The 14352-nt window shown below is 38.4% G+C and overlaps 1 protein-coding gene across 1 annotated transcript in view; it reads left to right on the top strand.

The window, feature by feature from the left end:
* MANBA (mannosidase beta) overlaps positions 1-14352 on the top strand; it is a 51030-nt gene that overhangs the window by 27135 nt on the left and 9543 nt on the right. The window contains exons 9-14 of the mRNA XM_050895937.1: positions 791-908; positions 4511-4597; positions 5188-5355; positions 8006-8224; positions 9539-9703; positions 11472-11616. Of these exons, the coding sequence (XP_050751894.1) occupies positions 791-908; positions 4511-4597; positions 5188-5355; positions 8006-8224; positions 9539-9703; positions 11472-11616 (902 nt within the window). The remainder of the gene's footprint in view (positions 1-790; positions 909-4510; positions 4598-5187; positions 5356-8005; positions 8225-9538; positions 9704-11471; positions 11617-14352) is intronic.

Here is a 14352-nt window from a genome sequence, read left to right as displayed (position 1 = left end):
CAGAGGAAGTGCACTTCAGCCATGTCCTAACCCATCTCATGCAGGGAGACATAAGTGCATAGTGGCCTCTCTCCCTTTTTCCCCTCTCTGGTCCAGGCTTCTTGGATTTCAATGACACAGCACCCCAGAGATGCAGGTGGGATGAGGGCCACGCTGTCCTCTGACTAAGCTTTGCTCTGGGTAGTTGGGGAACCAGGACAATGGGGCGTGCTGCAGTGCGCATTCACATGCAATTTAGAGGCTGCCAGCACGATTAATGGAGCCTAAATCCCTTAAAATGAGATTCAGAGTTTCAGTCTTTCTCCTCCCCCTCTCACTCTCCACTTCTTGCTATGCATTGTGGAACTCAGGAAGAGAATATGGATTTCTGAACATGTTTAAAAGAGGATTTGAATTCAAGTGATTGATATTTAAAGCAAGTAATATCTAAGGAGAAAAGAACAACCTCATTAATAAAACATAGTATTTCTAAATCTGGTCCTGCCAATACTTCTGTAAAAGCACTTTCTTGCATGTGTCACTCCATCTATTTCATAAGTGTTAACAGGACAAAGTAACTTTTTCTGCACAAAAAATTGCTTTTTGAGAGCTCTGTCCAGACATGCAGGCTTAGAAGGTATCAAAATAGTCTGGTTTCTATCAGAGTTATAAGGCTTAGATTGCCTGCTAATGATGAATGTTTGGGTGTGGGTTGTTTTCTTTTTTTTTTTTTTTTTTTTAATAACCTTAGAAACCCCTAAGTGATACAGTTTCACAAAACTTGTATAAATCTTCTTTTTGTATTTGACAGATTATGGCTACTCTTGAAGTCTGCAGCGGATGCTAACATGAATGCACTTCGGGTTTGGGGAGGAGGAGTATATGAACAAGATGAATTTTATGATATTTGTGATGAAATAGGAATAATGGTAAAAACAATAAACACAGAACACTTATTTAAAAACTGACAAGAACTTGTAAATAAAAATCCAGTCTAAATGAACAAAATAAGAGAATTAATACATAAGTTCTAGCCATCTTTCCAAAGGACATGGTAGAGTACCAACCTGAGAAGTCAGATCAACCTGATTTTTTTTTGTTTTTTTTTTTTTTAAATTTCTTTTTAATTTGAATGGTTCCTGATTACTGAGGCTGTCTGTTGAAATGGGAAGTGATATTTTGGAGACTTTATATTAGAACCCCAGCTTGTATTTTCTCTTGTAACTAGGGCTACAACTCTGTTCGTCACTCATCCCCACTTTCCTTCCCAGCCAGAATCTCCCCTTTATCTCCCCTTCCTTTTCTCCCACTGTCTTTTTTCCCCCTTTTCTCTTACCTTTCCCAAAATTAGAGCAACAGGACTGTGGCTTTAACTTTCTGTCTTCTAGCTCTTTTCAGACCAAAACTCTCATCTTTATATACTGTACCTCTCTCCCAGTTCTACATTTCCTTGGGAAAGAATGAGAGAGGAAATAAATGGCTGAGGGACTGGTACTAGTGATGTCACTTAATGCAGGAAGATGTTTACACTCTAATGATGAGCACAATAGGAGGACTTTTGTGGAATGTAGGCATCAACAGGGATTTGCAACACTCAGTCAAATAGTTGTGAAACAAGTAGTGCATGGGACGGGGGTTATTCACAAGATCAAATAATACTTTTTCCACAGCAGCCAGACTGTGGGGCCCTGTAGATGTGTTTAGGGCTTACTCATGTGAAATAGCCCTGCTGAAGAACCTGAGTGCTTGAGTATATGCCCCAGATTGAGAGCAAAGGCCTTGCTATCTGATCTCAATGAGGATTTAAGGCCTGCTGTATTTGAGTTTTGTGCTTTCAGCCACCTCTGAGTTATCAAAACACTGAAGAAGGTAGTCATGCCTTTGTCTGCTGTGGAAATGGATTTTAGTTCTTTTAAAAGTATTTTCTCCTTTATAGCAATAACTGAAAAGGTTTGGGGTTTTTTTGGTTCAAAGTTTTTAAACAAAAATACTTCAGTTGGCCTGAAACCAAGCTTGAAAGGCTTTATCCAAAGGGCCATTTTGAACAAGCTATAATTGAGTATAAACGTAGCTGTAAGGGGAACACCTGCTGCAAACACTGATAATCCTAGATGAGTACCTTTGATTATATGAGCTTGGAGGCACATGTTAATAAGTTTTGATGAAATAGTGACTAGATGAGTGAAGGCCAAGTTGCATCTGGTATTAAAATCCCAAGAAGTGTGTTTGGTTTTACTCTACAGCATAAAAAGCAGGGAAATAGAATTGATACCTTGCTGCTTTCTGCTGTGTGTGCTTGGAAAAAATAAAATGTTACATCTATTTTAGTCATCTGAATGAGTGCCCTGATTTTCAGGGCTTCTGAGCACTTACAGTTCTTTCATTTTTGACACTAGGCACCTAAGTAGGCCACTTAGATCTGTGCCTGTACAGTGCTCAATGCAAGATGTAGATCGTGTTTAGCAGCCAAAATAGCAAGTAAATGCAGAAAATCAGACCCTTATTCTGGAGGGGGTGGTGCTGGAGGCTTTTGGTTTTGTTTCTTCTGATGGTCTTGCAAAGGCTTAAAAGTACATTAGAGTCAAACTGTGCTTGAGGAAAAACAGTGATAGCTCACTGAGGGAAATAGCTAGAGAAAGTTTCTTTCGATAGAGAGTTTTGACTCTACACAGTCACTGAAGGATTGAGTGATTCCTCAGCAATAGATTTGCTTTTTTTGTACAGTGCTAGGTGTGTAACAATTATTAATGGATCCATTACCTCCCACTGTCCTGTTCCCTATCTTCAGTTTTCTTAGGGAATGTACACTGAAAAGAGTCGTGGAAAAGCATGTTCTCACTGCAAGGAAAATGTGATTGTATGAGGAGCTGGTCTGGCACTCTCTATTGTTTATGTAGTATGGTGTTCACAAAAGTGTAGTCCGCTACAGACTCCTTTGGGTTAATGTCCTCCTTCAAGAGATCTTTCCGTTAACATTTGAGACGATAGACTATCAGGAGTCTCAAAGTTACAGCAATTTAAAAAAACAGAACAGGTAAACCAAGAAATCTTACCCATCTCATCGTGCTTCTTCCTTTCCCCTTTTTTGTAATTCTTCTCCTTCAAGGTACAAATGGAGTTCATTGTTGAATTGAAAGGCTTGCTGTTCTCTGGTGGTATCTACTTGATCTTTCTTTGAAGAGAAAGATCACTGTGTTGTTATAGGATCTAGTTCATTTCTGCCCCTCTTACTGGGTAAGATTTGCTCTTTTTAAGGTCAGTTTGCGCATTTGGTATGGAAGTGTTTTGTTAACAAGTACACTTGAACATCTGTTAAGTGTGCTCCATACCATGTCAGAAGAATTATTGTCTCTTTTTAATAAGTAATGGGGATTTGGTGTTACACCTGCAAAGTAGTAAATACAAAATTGTTCTGTTCAGCTGGAGATTACCCCATGTTCACATTTGAGCAGTGCATGGGTTCTAATTATTCCATTGAAACTTATTGAACTCCATCTACTCAGCAATATTCCACTCATCAGTGAAGGCTGTCAGGATCTGATTCCTAAGGGTAAATATTTTGTAACTCTGATATTGAGGAAAACCACAGTGGAGTATGCACATGTGATTGATTCCCATCCATACGCTGATTCGTCGACTGGAGAGCCAAGGAGTGATCAGCAGGACTCGCTCACCCTTTAACAGCCCCATGTGGCCAGTGCGAAAGTCTAATGGAGAATGGAGACTAACAGTAGACTATCGTGGCCTGAATGAAGTCACGCCACTGCTGAGTGCTGCTGTGCCAGACATGCTAGAACTTCAATATGAACTGGAGTCAAAGCAGCCAAGTGGTACGCCACAACTGATATCGCTAATGCATTTTTCTCAATCCCTTTGGCAGCAGAGTGCCGGCCACAGTTTGCTTTCACTTGGAGGGGCGTCCAGTACGCCTGGAATCGACTGCCCCAGGGGTGGAAACACAGCCCCACCATTTGCCATGGACTAATCCAAAATGCACTGGAAAAAGGTGAAGCTCCAGAACACCTGCAGTACCTTGATGACATCATCGTATGGGGCAACACAGCAGCAGAAGTTTTTGAGAAAGGGGAGAAAATAATCCAAATCCTTCTGAAAGCTGGTTTTGCCATAAAACAGAGTAAGGTGAAGGGACCCGCACAGGAGATTCAGTTTTTAGGAATAAAATGGCAAGACGGACGTCGTCACATCCCAATGGATGTGATCAACAAAATAGCAGCTATGTCTCCACCAACTAGTAAACAGGAAACGCAAGCTTTCTTAGGTGTTGTAGGTTTTTGGAGAATGCATATTCCAAATTATAGTATGATTGTAAGCCCTCTCTATCAAGTATGTGATTGTTTTGGTGGTACTTTCCAAGCATAAAAAATAGAACATTTCAGTTTAATTCTTTTTGAGATAAATAACTTCTGTCTGAACAAAGGATTGTGCATCCCAATAACCATATATTTTTCAAGTGTGTAAAATGATTTGCTAACAGATTTTTTTTTTGTATTTTCTTTCCTTTTCCCTGTAGATTTGGCAGGATTTTATGTTTGCATGTGCGCTATATCCATCTGACCAGAATTATTTAGAATCCGTAAGAGCAGAAGTTTCTCATCAGGTATTTTGTCTGTGTGTTGAAGCTCTATTTCCCATTACCTATTTTTGATTGACTGACTGTATAAGTTAGCTTTCCAAAAATGCTTATTTGGAAGTGTTTGTTAGTGTACCTTTATGTGTCAGACACAAAATATAACCTTGCTAAATCCTCTTTAACTTACTTGCAGGAGTAGTCAGTCAAGCAGAGGTACAGGCCTTCCTCATGTCCAAACTGCCCTCTTCTCAAGGATATTTAAGAGCATTCACTGAGAGTGAGCTCTAATGATTGCAACATGCCTTAGCACAGAATTTACACTTCACATGTGGCTGAGTAGATGAGGATGGAGGTACACATGTGCATATGGTGGATATATGTCAGCATGTTAAAAGTTTGACCCTCTGTAAGTGTATATTACAAAAGTTTGAGCCTGGTGGAGAGCTGAGGGAATAGCGAACATTGTGGATAAAAACAGGAATTGTAGGCTCAGCATATGTAACATGCGTGTGGACTTGTAATTCAAGTAGTAATAAAGTGATTTTTTTTTTTTTTTTTTTTTTTTTTTTTAGAGAAGTAATTTTGCTTGACTTCTGAAACTGTAAGTTGTATTTCAGGTAAGGCGTTTAAAATCCCATCCGTCAATTATTCTGTGGAGTGGTAACAATGAAAATGAAGCAGCAATTGCAAGCAACTGGTTCTCCATACCTTATGCTGACAGAGAAGTCTATATCAAAGACTACGTGATGCTTTATGTGAAGAACATCCGAGAAATAGTTCTTACTGTAAGTGATCTCAAACTGTAGGGGGATATGGCTTGGCAAAAGGTTTTAATGTTTGCAATGTGAGCAACTTGGGATTTTTTTTTTTTTAAATCCTTTTGGGAGATGAAAAACAGCACATTATTGAGGAACTGCACTTTCCAAGCTCTTGTAAACAACTCTCTAAACTCAAGGGTAAATCCTCAAAGTAAAACAAACCAAAAAATTACTTATATCTTTAACACTTTGTGATATTGTAAAGGAAGACCTGAAAATGTAGTGGATCTTGCTTCTTTTTCCTTCCTATTTTTAATACCTCCACAAATGCCTTCACTTCCAGTGGACAGAAATCAACTTGCCCATTAATTAATTAATCTAGATGATCAGATTTCCTTTATCCTGATTTTGTTGAAGGGTACTGTAAGAAGGATTTAACAACCCTCAGGCCTTTTAATAGCAGTTGAAGAAGTTAATAAAGATGTGCTCTTCCAGTATTTGACTTAAGTTTTTTGGCTTAAGCAGGTTAAACAAAAGTTATGCTAAACATTGTCCTCATGCTGCGTAGTCATTATACTGTGTTTTTGAAAAAAAGACTAATGGTATTTTACAGTATATGAAGGCAAAATAAAATATTTTGAGATAAGACTTAAACTGTGAGCATGCAGACCAGAAACACCTGGAATCTGTGATGAAGTCTACTGTGATTTGACACTACCCATTTTGCACAGCTTTTGTAGTTTTATTTCTCCTCCTAGAAGTATTGCAGTTCTCCATTATTTAATGGAATCTCTTTTTAACTAACTTTTGTGTGTGTATGTAGAGTGAAATTGATTTAAAAGTCCCAAATTGATGTCACATAACTGTATAGGGATTAACAAACAATGTTTGAACCACAAACCACCAGTATTCTAATCTCCCCTGTAGCTAAGAGACAAAATGTTGCAAGTTTTGTCCAGTTAGAACTTCCTTTTTCAACAAGAGTATGAGTTTTTGTTAACCTAAAAATGCTAGTGGCCTTTTCCTACCCAGTTATCCCTTGTATAGTATGATCTTATTGACTTCAGGGTATAATAATTTTAGTCTAATCTCTGTCCTTTTCAGGATGAGATACATTTTGTGTTATGAGGCTCATGACATGAAGTTTCCCTTTGCTAAGACAGGCACTCAGTGTGTAGGTGACAGCAATATTATTGCTTGTTATTGGAGGCTACTGGCATTGTCAGAGTAGTTGTACTCTGAGAATTTAGAATACCTTTCTACTGGAAAAGTTGAGATAGAGGAAACAAAAATGAGGCCAGGTTTGAAAGAACCTGCTGAAAAGGATCCCGCTCTTGAGGGCAGTTATGCATTCTAAATGGTAATGGTGTCTTATATTCCTGCTTAACATCTTGATTCTAGATTTCTATATTTCAGTTAGGTTTTTTGGAACTGAGTTGTTTGTAAAGGTATGCTGTGGTGTTTCTGTGGTTAGCTACATGAGTTGGATGGCCAGTGCACGTGCAGCAAACTGAGGTGTTCTGGCTTGATCCTGTTTTTTAGTTACAGTTCACTTGTGCAGCGTTGCTGTCCAAGATGGACCCTCTTTTATTTTAAACCCATAGAATAACTATTTTGAGCGCCAGAAGGAACCATATAGTGAAACAATTTCAGGTCCTGTGTAATACAAGCCAGCTGAGGAAACCTGTGACTTAGGGACACAGTACTGGACACAGTAACTTAAAAAGACTTCTAAGTTTGAGCTAAAGGCATCAGGGAGTCCAGGATATCCTGTAATAAATTGTTTCAGTTAATTATTAATTACTCATGTCAAAAAAAAAAACCCCCACCAAAAAAAGATGGGGGAATGGGACTATTTCTTAAAATGAAGCACATGTCTAAGTGCGTTGCTATATTGGAGCCAATTGCTGTAACTTGTGACTGGTAACTAACTCAGGCCCCTATCTTACTACAAGTAGGGTGCTAAATGAATCATACCTGCAAAAGGATTCCTTCAGTACTTTGTAGGGTATTGCTAAAAGATTTAGTATACTGAATCTACTGCGACTATAAATAAAGGCAGCTCTGAACAATTTGAAATGTAACCCTTCTTATAGTCTCATCTATCTTTACATGCAGAGCCAGCCAAAATGACAATAGTCTGCAATGCTACCATGCAAGCATTAGTAGCAGAATACCTTGGCTTTGTTAGGACTAAATTTAGGTGACTACTTAATAAGAAAGGAGAAAATCATGGCCTTGTTCCTGCAAAAACACTGCAAAAGTAAAGATTTTCCATAAAGAAGTCACAGTAGTCAAATACTAATATTCCTTGAGTTTATTTTTCATGAGGCACACTTTAAATAGCTTTCATTAAGAATTTAGAAGCATGTAAAGATAGACAATCTCTTGATGTGAGGAGAGAATCCCTTAGAACAGCAGAGCAAGCAATATCATGCCCAGCTGTCCTCCAAGAACATAAATAAGAGGCTAATTAAGCAAGTAAACATGATGACTGTCAGGACACAAAGCGGAATGTTTCCTAGGTGGTGACTCAGAAATTGGAAAAGGCATGTCCTCCTCTCCCTGCCCCCCCGCCCCGCGCCTTTTCAAAATACGGTCTATGTATTCAGATGATAAAAGCCAATCATTTTGTGAGGGGGTTGTGTTTTTGTTATGTTTTGTTTTTAAATCCCAGGAAGATAAGAGTCGTCCTTTTATTGCATCCAGTCCCACCAATGGCTTGGAGTCAGTTAAAGAAGGTTGGCTCTCCCAGAATCCTTATGATACCCATTATGGTGATACTCACTTTTATGACTACAGCAATGACTGCTGGAACTGGACAGTGTATCCTAAAACTCGTTTTGCTTCAGAATATGGATTTCAATCCTGGCCTTCCTTCAGTACAATCGAAAAGGTAAGGCTGGGCTTCCACACCTTACTGTCCCCTCTGCTCTCATTTAGTGAGATGAATGAGCCTCTTCCTAACAACCTACAGCATCCGAACTGTAGTTGGGATAATACGTTGTTAGGTGTGGTATGGCACAGGTGGGATGGAGGTGTGTGCTGGTGTGGAGGGAGGGGATGAAACTGGACTGTTTCCCTCCTCAGTGTTCAATATATTTACCTTGGTGTTGCAAGAGGAACCAAGTTTAGATGAGAGACTATCATAGGACTATTAATTTTAATAGTAATTCTATTTAATATATAGTTTAGTAATAATTGCCTAACATCTGTTTCCTTTTGCTGTGTCTAAGGATATGTGTTCATTTAGAAAGAGAAGAAACATGACAAATGCTGAATTGCTCTGAATTCTAAAATATATTGATTTTTATCATTTTTACCAATTTCTTTTACTTAAATAATTTGTTTCTTTATGTATTGCATATAAGGGGATTTGGTTTTGTCTCCTGTTAAATTTAGATATTTTATATTCTATCTTATTAATCCGGTTGGAGCAGAGACATATGCTGTTTGTCCATTTGTTCAGAGAGAGATGAATATCATGTTGATACTCATGCATGCAACTAAAAGGAGTTCAGAATGTTCCTTTCAATTTGCTGGGCAAAGTATATTATCTGAGACATAATCAGTACATTCATCCATATTAATAACAATGAAAATTGTTCAATCCAGCCTGAAAAGGAACAAATTTAAATAAAAAGATTTTATAGAGATTGTAATTACAATGAAAGCTTGACAATAATAAGTCTATGAGCTATGCTGCGTTGTTGTCCTTAGTTGAAAAAAACTGTTTCATGGTCATTTGTTTCCAGAGGCAGGTTTTGAAGATATACATGTTATTAGAGTTTATAGCCCTACTAACTTCTGTAACTTTTATGCCTAAATGTGTTTGACTAGAGTACATTCTTCCATCTTAATCTAGGGTGTTTCTGATTTACCATGAATGCAAGCAAACCTCTGAGGTCCCTTGGCCAAACTGAACCTTAGGACAAATAAGTTAAATACCATTGAGCCAAAAGTTGCTCTTCTGGCTTCAACAGCAATGTCTGTTTTCATTTATTTTTACAGGGAGTATAAGCAAAGGGTGTTATTGATTCAAGATCCTTGCATGACTGCATGAGGCACTATAGAAATACACTACCAATTTTAAAGGTTTTGGATGACGTCAGCAGGCTGTAATGGTTATCCTTTCCTGAATATCCTGTCAGTCATTAAATGCACATTTTGCCTTTTCCTTCTGATCTCTTAGTTTTGTGTGTTTTAAAAGGTTTCCTCCACTGAGGACTGGTCCTACACAAGCAATTTTTCTCTCCATCGACAACACCATGAAAATGGCAATGATCAGATGCTTCAACAGATTGGGCATCATTTCAAGCTTCCCCAGAGCACAGATCCTGTAAAGAAGTTCAAAGATATGATTTACCTCACTCAGGTAACAGTGATGTCTTCAGTATAAGTAGCTGTCAATACTTGTTCCATTAGATACTGTCAGCAGTTGAAACTGGGCCTATTCTTTTAGGTAATGTTCAGTCATGCAGAAAGTTTCTGCACTGAAGCGTTGGGGAGTCCAGTTTAGTTTGGAACTAGCTTGTCTCTCGATTATTGGAAAGAGACTCCAATTTTCATCATAGATGGGCTGGAGTTTCGAGGAGTTTCCCAGAAACTGGCTCAATTGGGAGAAAGTCTGGCTGCATGTGCTACCTTGGTCCCTGTCCTCAGCTAGGCCCACTCATGAAGCTGGCTGGGGATGCAGGGAGGTGCTGGCCTTCCTTGGTCTGTGATTATTCCTAGTGCTACACTGTTACTGCCTGTTCCAGGGTGGGCATCTTTTGCTCTTCATGTGGCCCCTGTAGGCTTACTGCTTTGTTTTTTGACACGCGGAATACATGAACTTTTGAAACAAGATTGTTTCTAGAGAATGCGGTTCTCTATGAATGAGATTATTAGTAGCTTTTATTTTGTTATGGACTCAAATATCGATATTTTAGAGAATCTATTTTGGTTTTTTTTTCAAATTAGTAGGTTATAGTTAGCTCTTCATCTGTAGTAGTTTACCTCATGCTTGTTTCTTTCTTTGTGATTTCTGTGTGACGTTTAAATGATGTTACGTAACTTTTTAATGCTATTAGGCAAGTTTAAAGTGCTGTTACTTTCTGTTGTGTTCCAAGAATTTCAGAAACACTCTTGATGGGAATAACTGCACATTCACTAAGTTTTTAATGTTTGAGAGCTGCTGTCAGCAAGTTTTATATGAAAACAAAACAGCTGGAGAGCTTTAGGCACTGATGACAAGAGAACAAGGATAGATGATGCTGTGAAATTGAAAACGGGTAAAACTTGTGCAGTGAGGTCCTGACTCAAAAAGCTATGAGAGTTTCTGCAGGGTTAAGCCTGTCGGGGCCATATTAACAGGTTAAACAATGTAAGAATACCAAAATAAGGATAGCAAAAAGGATAAGGAGGGTAAACTTGGCTCTAGTGGTTAACTAGAAGTGTTATCTTTACCTTTTGAGCTGTCCTAAGGAATAACTTTTTCCTTTATTTTGAGACTTTCTTTTAATATCTCCCCAGCCTAGTAATATACTTTGTGAAAAAATAACAGGCTATTTGGCTTCTATTGAGAACTTGGCCAATGAAAAATTCTGAAAAGTGTTTTTTAAAGACAAGATGGGGAAGGAGAGAAGAAGTGGGAGTGCCAGTGAAAAAAGGTTGCTCTTTTGGTGCACTACTTTATATGTTATATGTGTGCTATATGTTCGGAGTATAGGAATGTGGACATCATGGTAATGTATACTGGAGGTAGTGCAGCACAACGTCATTTTGCAACTCTTGGGGTTTTTATTTACATTAATTAAAAAGAAATTATTTATTTTTTCTTTCTCTTGTCTTCCATTTGCCTTTCAAAGACCCTCTTGCCCAGTGATCTTCACTGGATGGAAGGCAGGAAGTAGCCCTTCCAGAGTTTCTCTAAAGATACTGCTTGTAAAGCTGTTGAGAGCTGCTAGGAATAGATCTCCTTCAAGCAGAGGCCCACTGCACTGCAGGTGTATGCTCTTGAAGGCTCAAGTTTAAAGTTATGTGCCGTTGCTGTGAAGTCTACATTGTATGTTAATATATACACACGTTTTGAAAGTAAAGTAAAATACAAAATACGATACACCAACAATATATATATTTTTTTAATGTGTTTGTTGACCAAGGTGATGCAGGCTCAGTGTATGAAGACAGAAACTGAATTCTATCGTTTTAGTCAAAGTGAAATAATCAATGGAGAGGGACACACAATGGGAGCTCTGTACTGGCAACTCAATGACATTTGGCAGGCACCTTCATGGGCTTCCTTGGGTAAGTTTTGTGACAATCTGGTAAAAAGCACCAACTATCAGTCTTGTTTTGTTTTCCTCATCTGGAAGTATCAGAATAAGAAGTACAGCTGTGCTCTCTCTCTTAGGCAACTTTGCAAACTTTGAACGTGTTTCTGTCCATCCCTTAGAAATACTTTCCAGAAGAGTGTTTTTCAGGATCATCCTAATAGTCTGTGAAAGTGGAAGAGGGTAAAGAACAAAGCAATTCTTTTTCTATGGAAGTTTTGCTGTTTAAGTTCAGATTTAACAGCCACCAACTCTTATCCTTGTTTTAGCAAGGTTTAGTTTAGAGAAGTTAAACTCTTAATTTCTTAAAAATATATTTTTTCATTTAAGCAGTATTCTCATTTCTCCCAAGGAGATAATATCATTGAAGCCAGACAAAGCTGCCTATTAGGAAGCAGTGATGGTTAAGATTGAGGGCACAACCCCCTTGTGAGGTAAACTTTCAACTACCCTTGCTTTTCTTATGTAGAGCTGGATCTTCCTGAAACTGTGTGATATATCATCCAGGTTTTTCCAGAGAAATTTTGCATTTTTTGCAAGTTTAATTCCTTTAAAATTGGAGACTTCTAAGAAATTCTGTTTCCAAAAGGGTCTGTCCTAGAAATCCCTGATTATATTTATTGGCTCAGCTGTACAGATGCATGTATGTACCCAGACACCCTGGGTGAGAAGGGACAGAGAGGAAGCTAGTGGGACAGGAGGATAAGAAGGAGCACCCATGTATAATTATGCTTTCCATAATCCCAACAAATTTCGTTGATTTTGTTCCCCCTCCCCCCCATGGTAAAATGATCAAAACCTCTCCCTTGAGTAGGCAGTAGTGCACTGCCAAAAACCCTACAGAACTGTGATCCTGTTCTGAGCAGGACGGGATTTAGTATGTGAAGGTTAAGCATCTAGATTTCTTCTGTAGCCAGTTGGGGGAGAGGTCATTATCTCCAGCGTGTGATTCATTGTGTCCTTAGCTGTCTAATAAGTGGGATGAATTATCTTCTCCATGCTGAATTTGATTTTCATAGAACTTAATATGACACCTCTCACCCAGCGTAGCTTCTGAGAAGCTCTTTATAGGAGAAGATGACTAGCTGAGATTTGGTGTCTAACTTAGTGTCAGGTGAGGTGAATCACTCTTTGTGACTAAAATATTCTGCTAATATGGTATTTATGCACATGATGTCTCCTTATTTATATATTTTTCTTCCTTTTAGAACACAAAAATGGAGTAATCAGACATATAAAGAGATAAGTCACTTAGGCAGTAAGAAATAGGGGAGGAATGTGTGGTATGAGGGAAGTGGCTGTGTTTCATGTTCCGAACATTTTGTCTAGAAGTAATTTTGAAATGGAGAAGCTGTTCTATGGCAGCTGTATAGGACTTGGGTAGATTCTCTTTCAATTTCAGTTATTTGTCACATATTCTGTTTTTGAAAATATTTATTTAAGAATTTCATGTGTGAAGAAACATGAGTGAACTAGAAAAAGCTAAGAGTTACTGTGAAGTTTTTGATCTGTCCTTAGAACAAAATACCGTCTGGCCTTGCTTTAAAAAAAATTAGCCCACCCCATCCTCCCCCTCTTTCTCTGGGAGATGTTTGTCCCTCTCCCTTTTTGTTTTTGTTCTACCCCCCCCCACCCCGCTGCCCTTATTCATCCAAGCAAATTAACTGCAAACAAGAAAGGAAAACAAACCAGTAGAAGAAACAGGCTATTTTATTTAAATGTTAAGGCAGCGAGCGGTCCAACTATAATGCTCATCTTTCTGGACTTTCTAGACTTGTATTAGGAAATGGAATATCGCAATATTAATTTTTGTGATTCTAGCAATGGCTGATGCTCTTAGGCTATAAGTGCCTCAAGAGAAAATGATGCTTGGAAAAATGTATCTTTGTAAAGACAGGTGTATTGATAGATGAAGTGATCGTGGAGACCATAAATGTCTTTTTAAGTACAGAGCTGACGTCATTGTAGAAAATATATCAAATACTTGAATTATTCATATGTTGTTGAAGTTAGTTTACAGAAAAGAAGCTCAGCAGAGATACAGCTGTCCCTTTGTTTTGTTCTATTCCCTCAGTGGAATGAGGAAAGGTTTAATATTCATTTAATTAGGCAGTGTGGTAGAGGGATTTTTGAAATGCTAATGGCTGAAATTATGCAAAACTTCAGAGAAATTAGTTTTATTTGCACTTCAAAAACATTTCTGCATCTTGTTAGATGGCACAGTAGTATCACCAATGAGTGCTTCTTATTTAAATCTGTTATTTCAGAGAGAGCCATGGAGGGGCTTACATAATTTCCCGTACAAAGCGGAAGTGTTTCCTCATGAAGTGGGGAGGGAAGAAGGTAGCAAATGTTTCTCCTTTTAACTTACCTTTAAGATGTTTGCTTGGGATTGATTGAAAACACAGCACAGCACTCCTGTCATAGTACTTCTGCCTTCAGTTCAGCACTAAACAGCTTTTACCACAACTGGGTTTTGATTGTTAGTGCCTAGTTGTGGAGCTGTTGAATGCTTTAGCATTTATGTAGTGTGTTTTGGTGAAGAGTGCTGTGATACACATGGCAATTTACCTCAGTCCCATACAAGTGTCACCTTGAGGTACCCAACTGGGTTGTCAGGAGATTCCCGTGAACAGATAACTGGCTTTTATTGCAGGTTCCATATTTAGAGCCCCTGGTGAGCTGAAACCACAGGCTATTAAGGAGAATA

The sequence above is a fragment of the Gymnogyps californianus genome, chromosome 4, assembly GCF_018139145.2.
Source record: "Gymnogyps californianus isolate 813 chromosome 4, ASM1813914v2, whole genome shotgun sequence".
NCBI classification, from domain to species: Eukaryota; Metazoa; Chordata; class Aves; order Accipitriformes; family Cathartidae; genus Gymnogyps; species Gymnogyps californianus.
The sequence above is the reverse complement of the archived record's forward strand: the minus strand, read 5'-3'. Positions and strand labels throughout refer to the sequence as shown.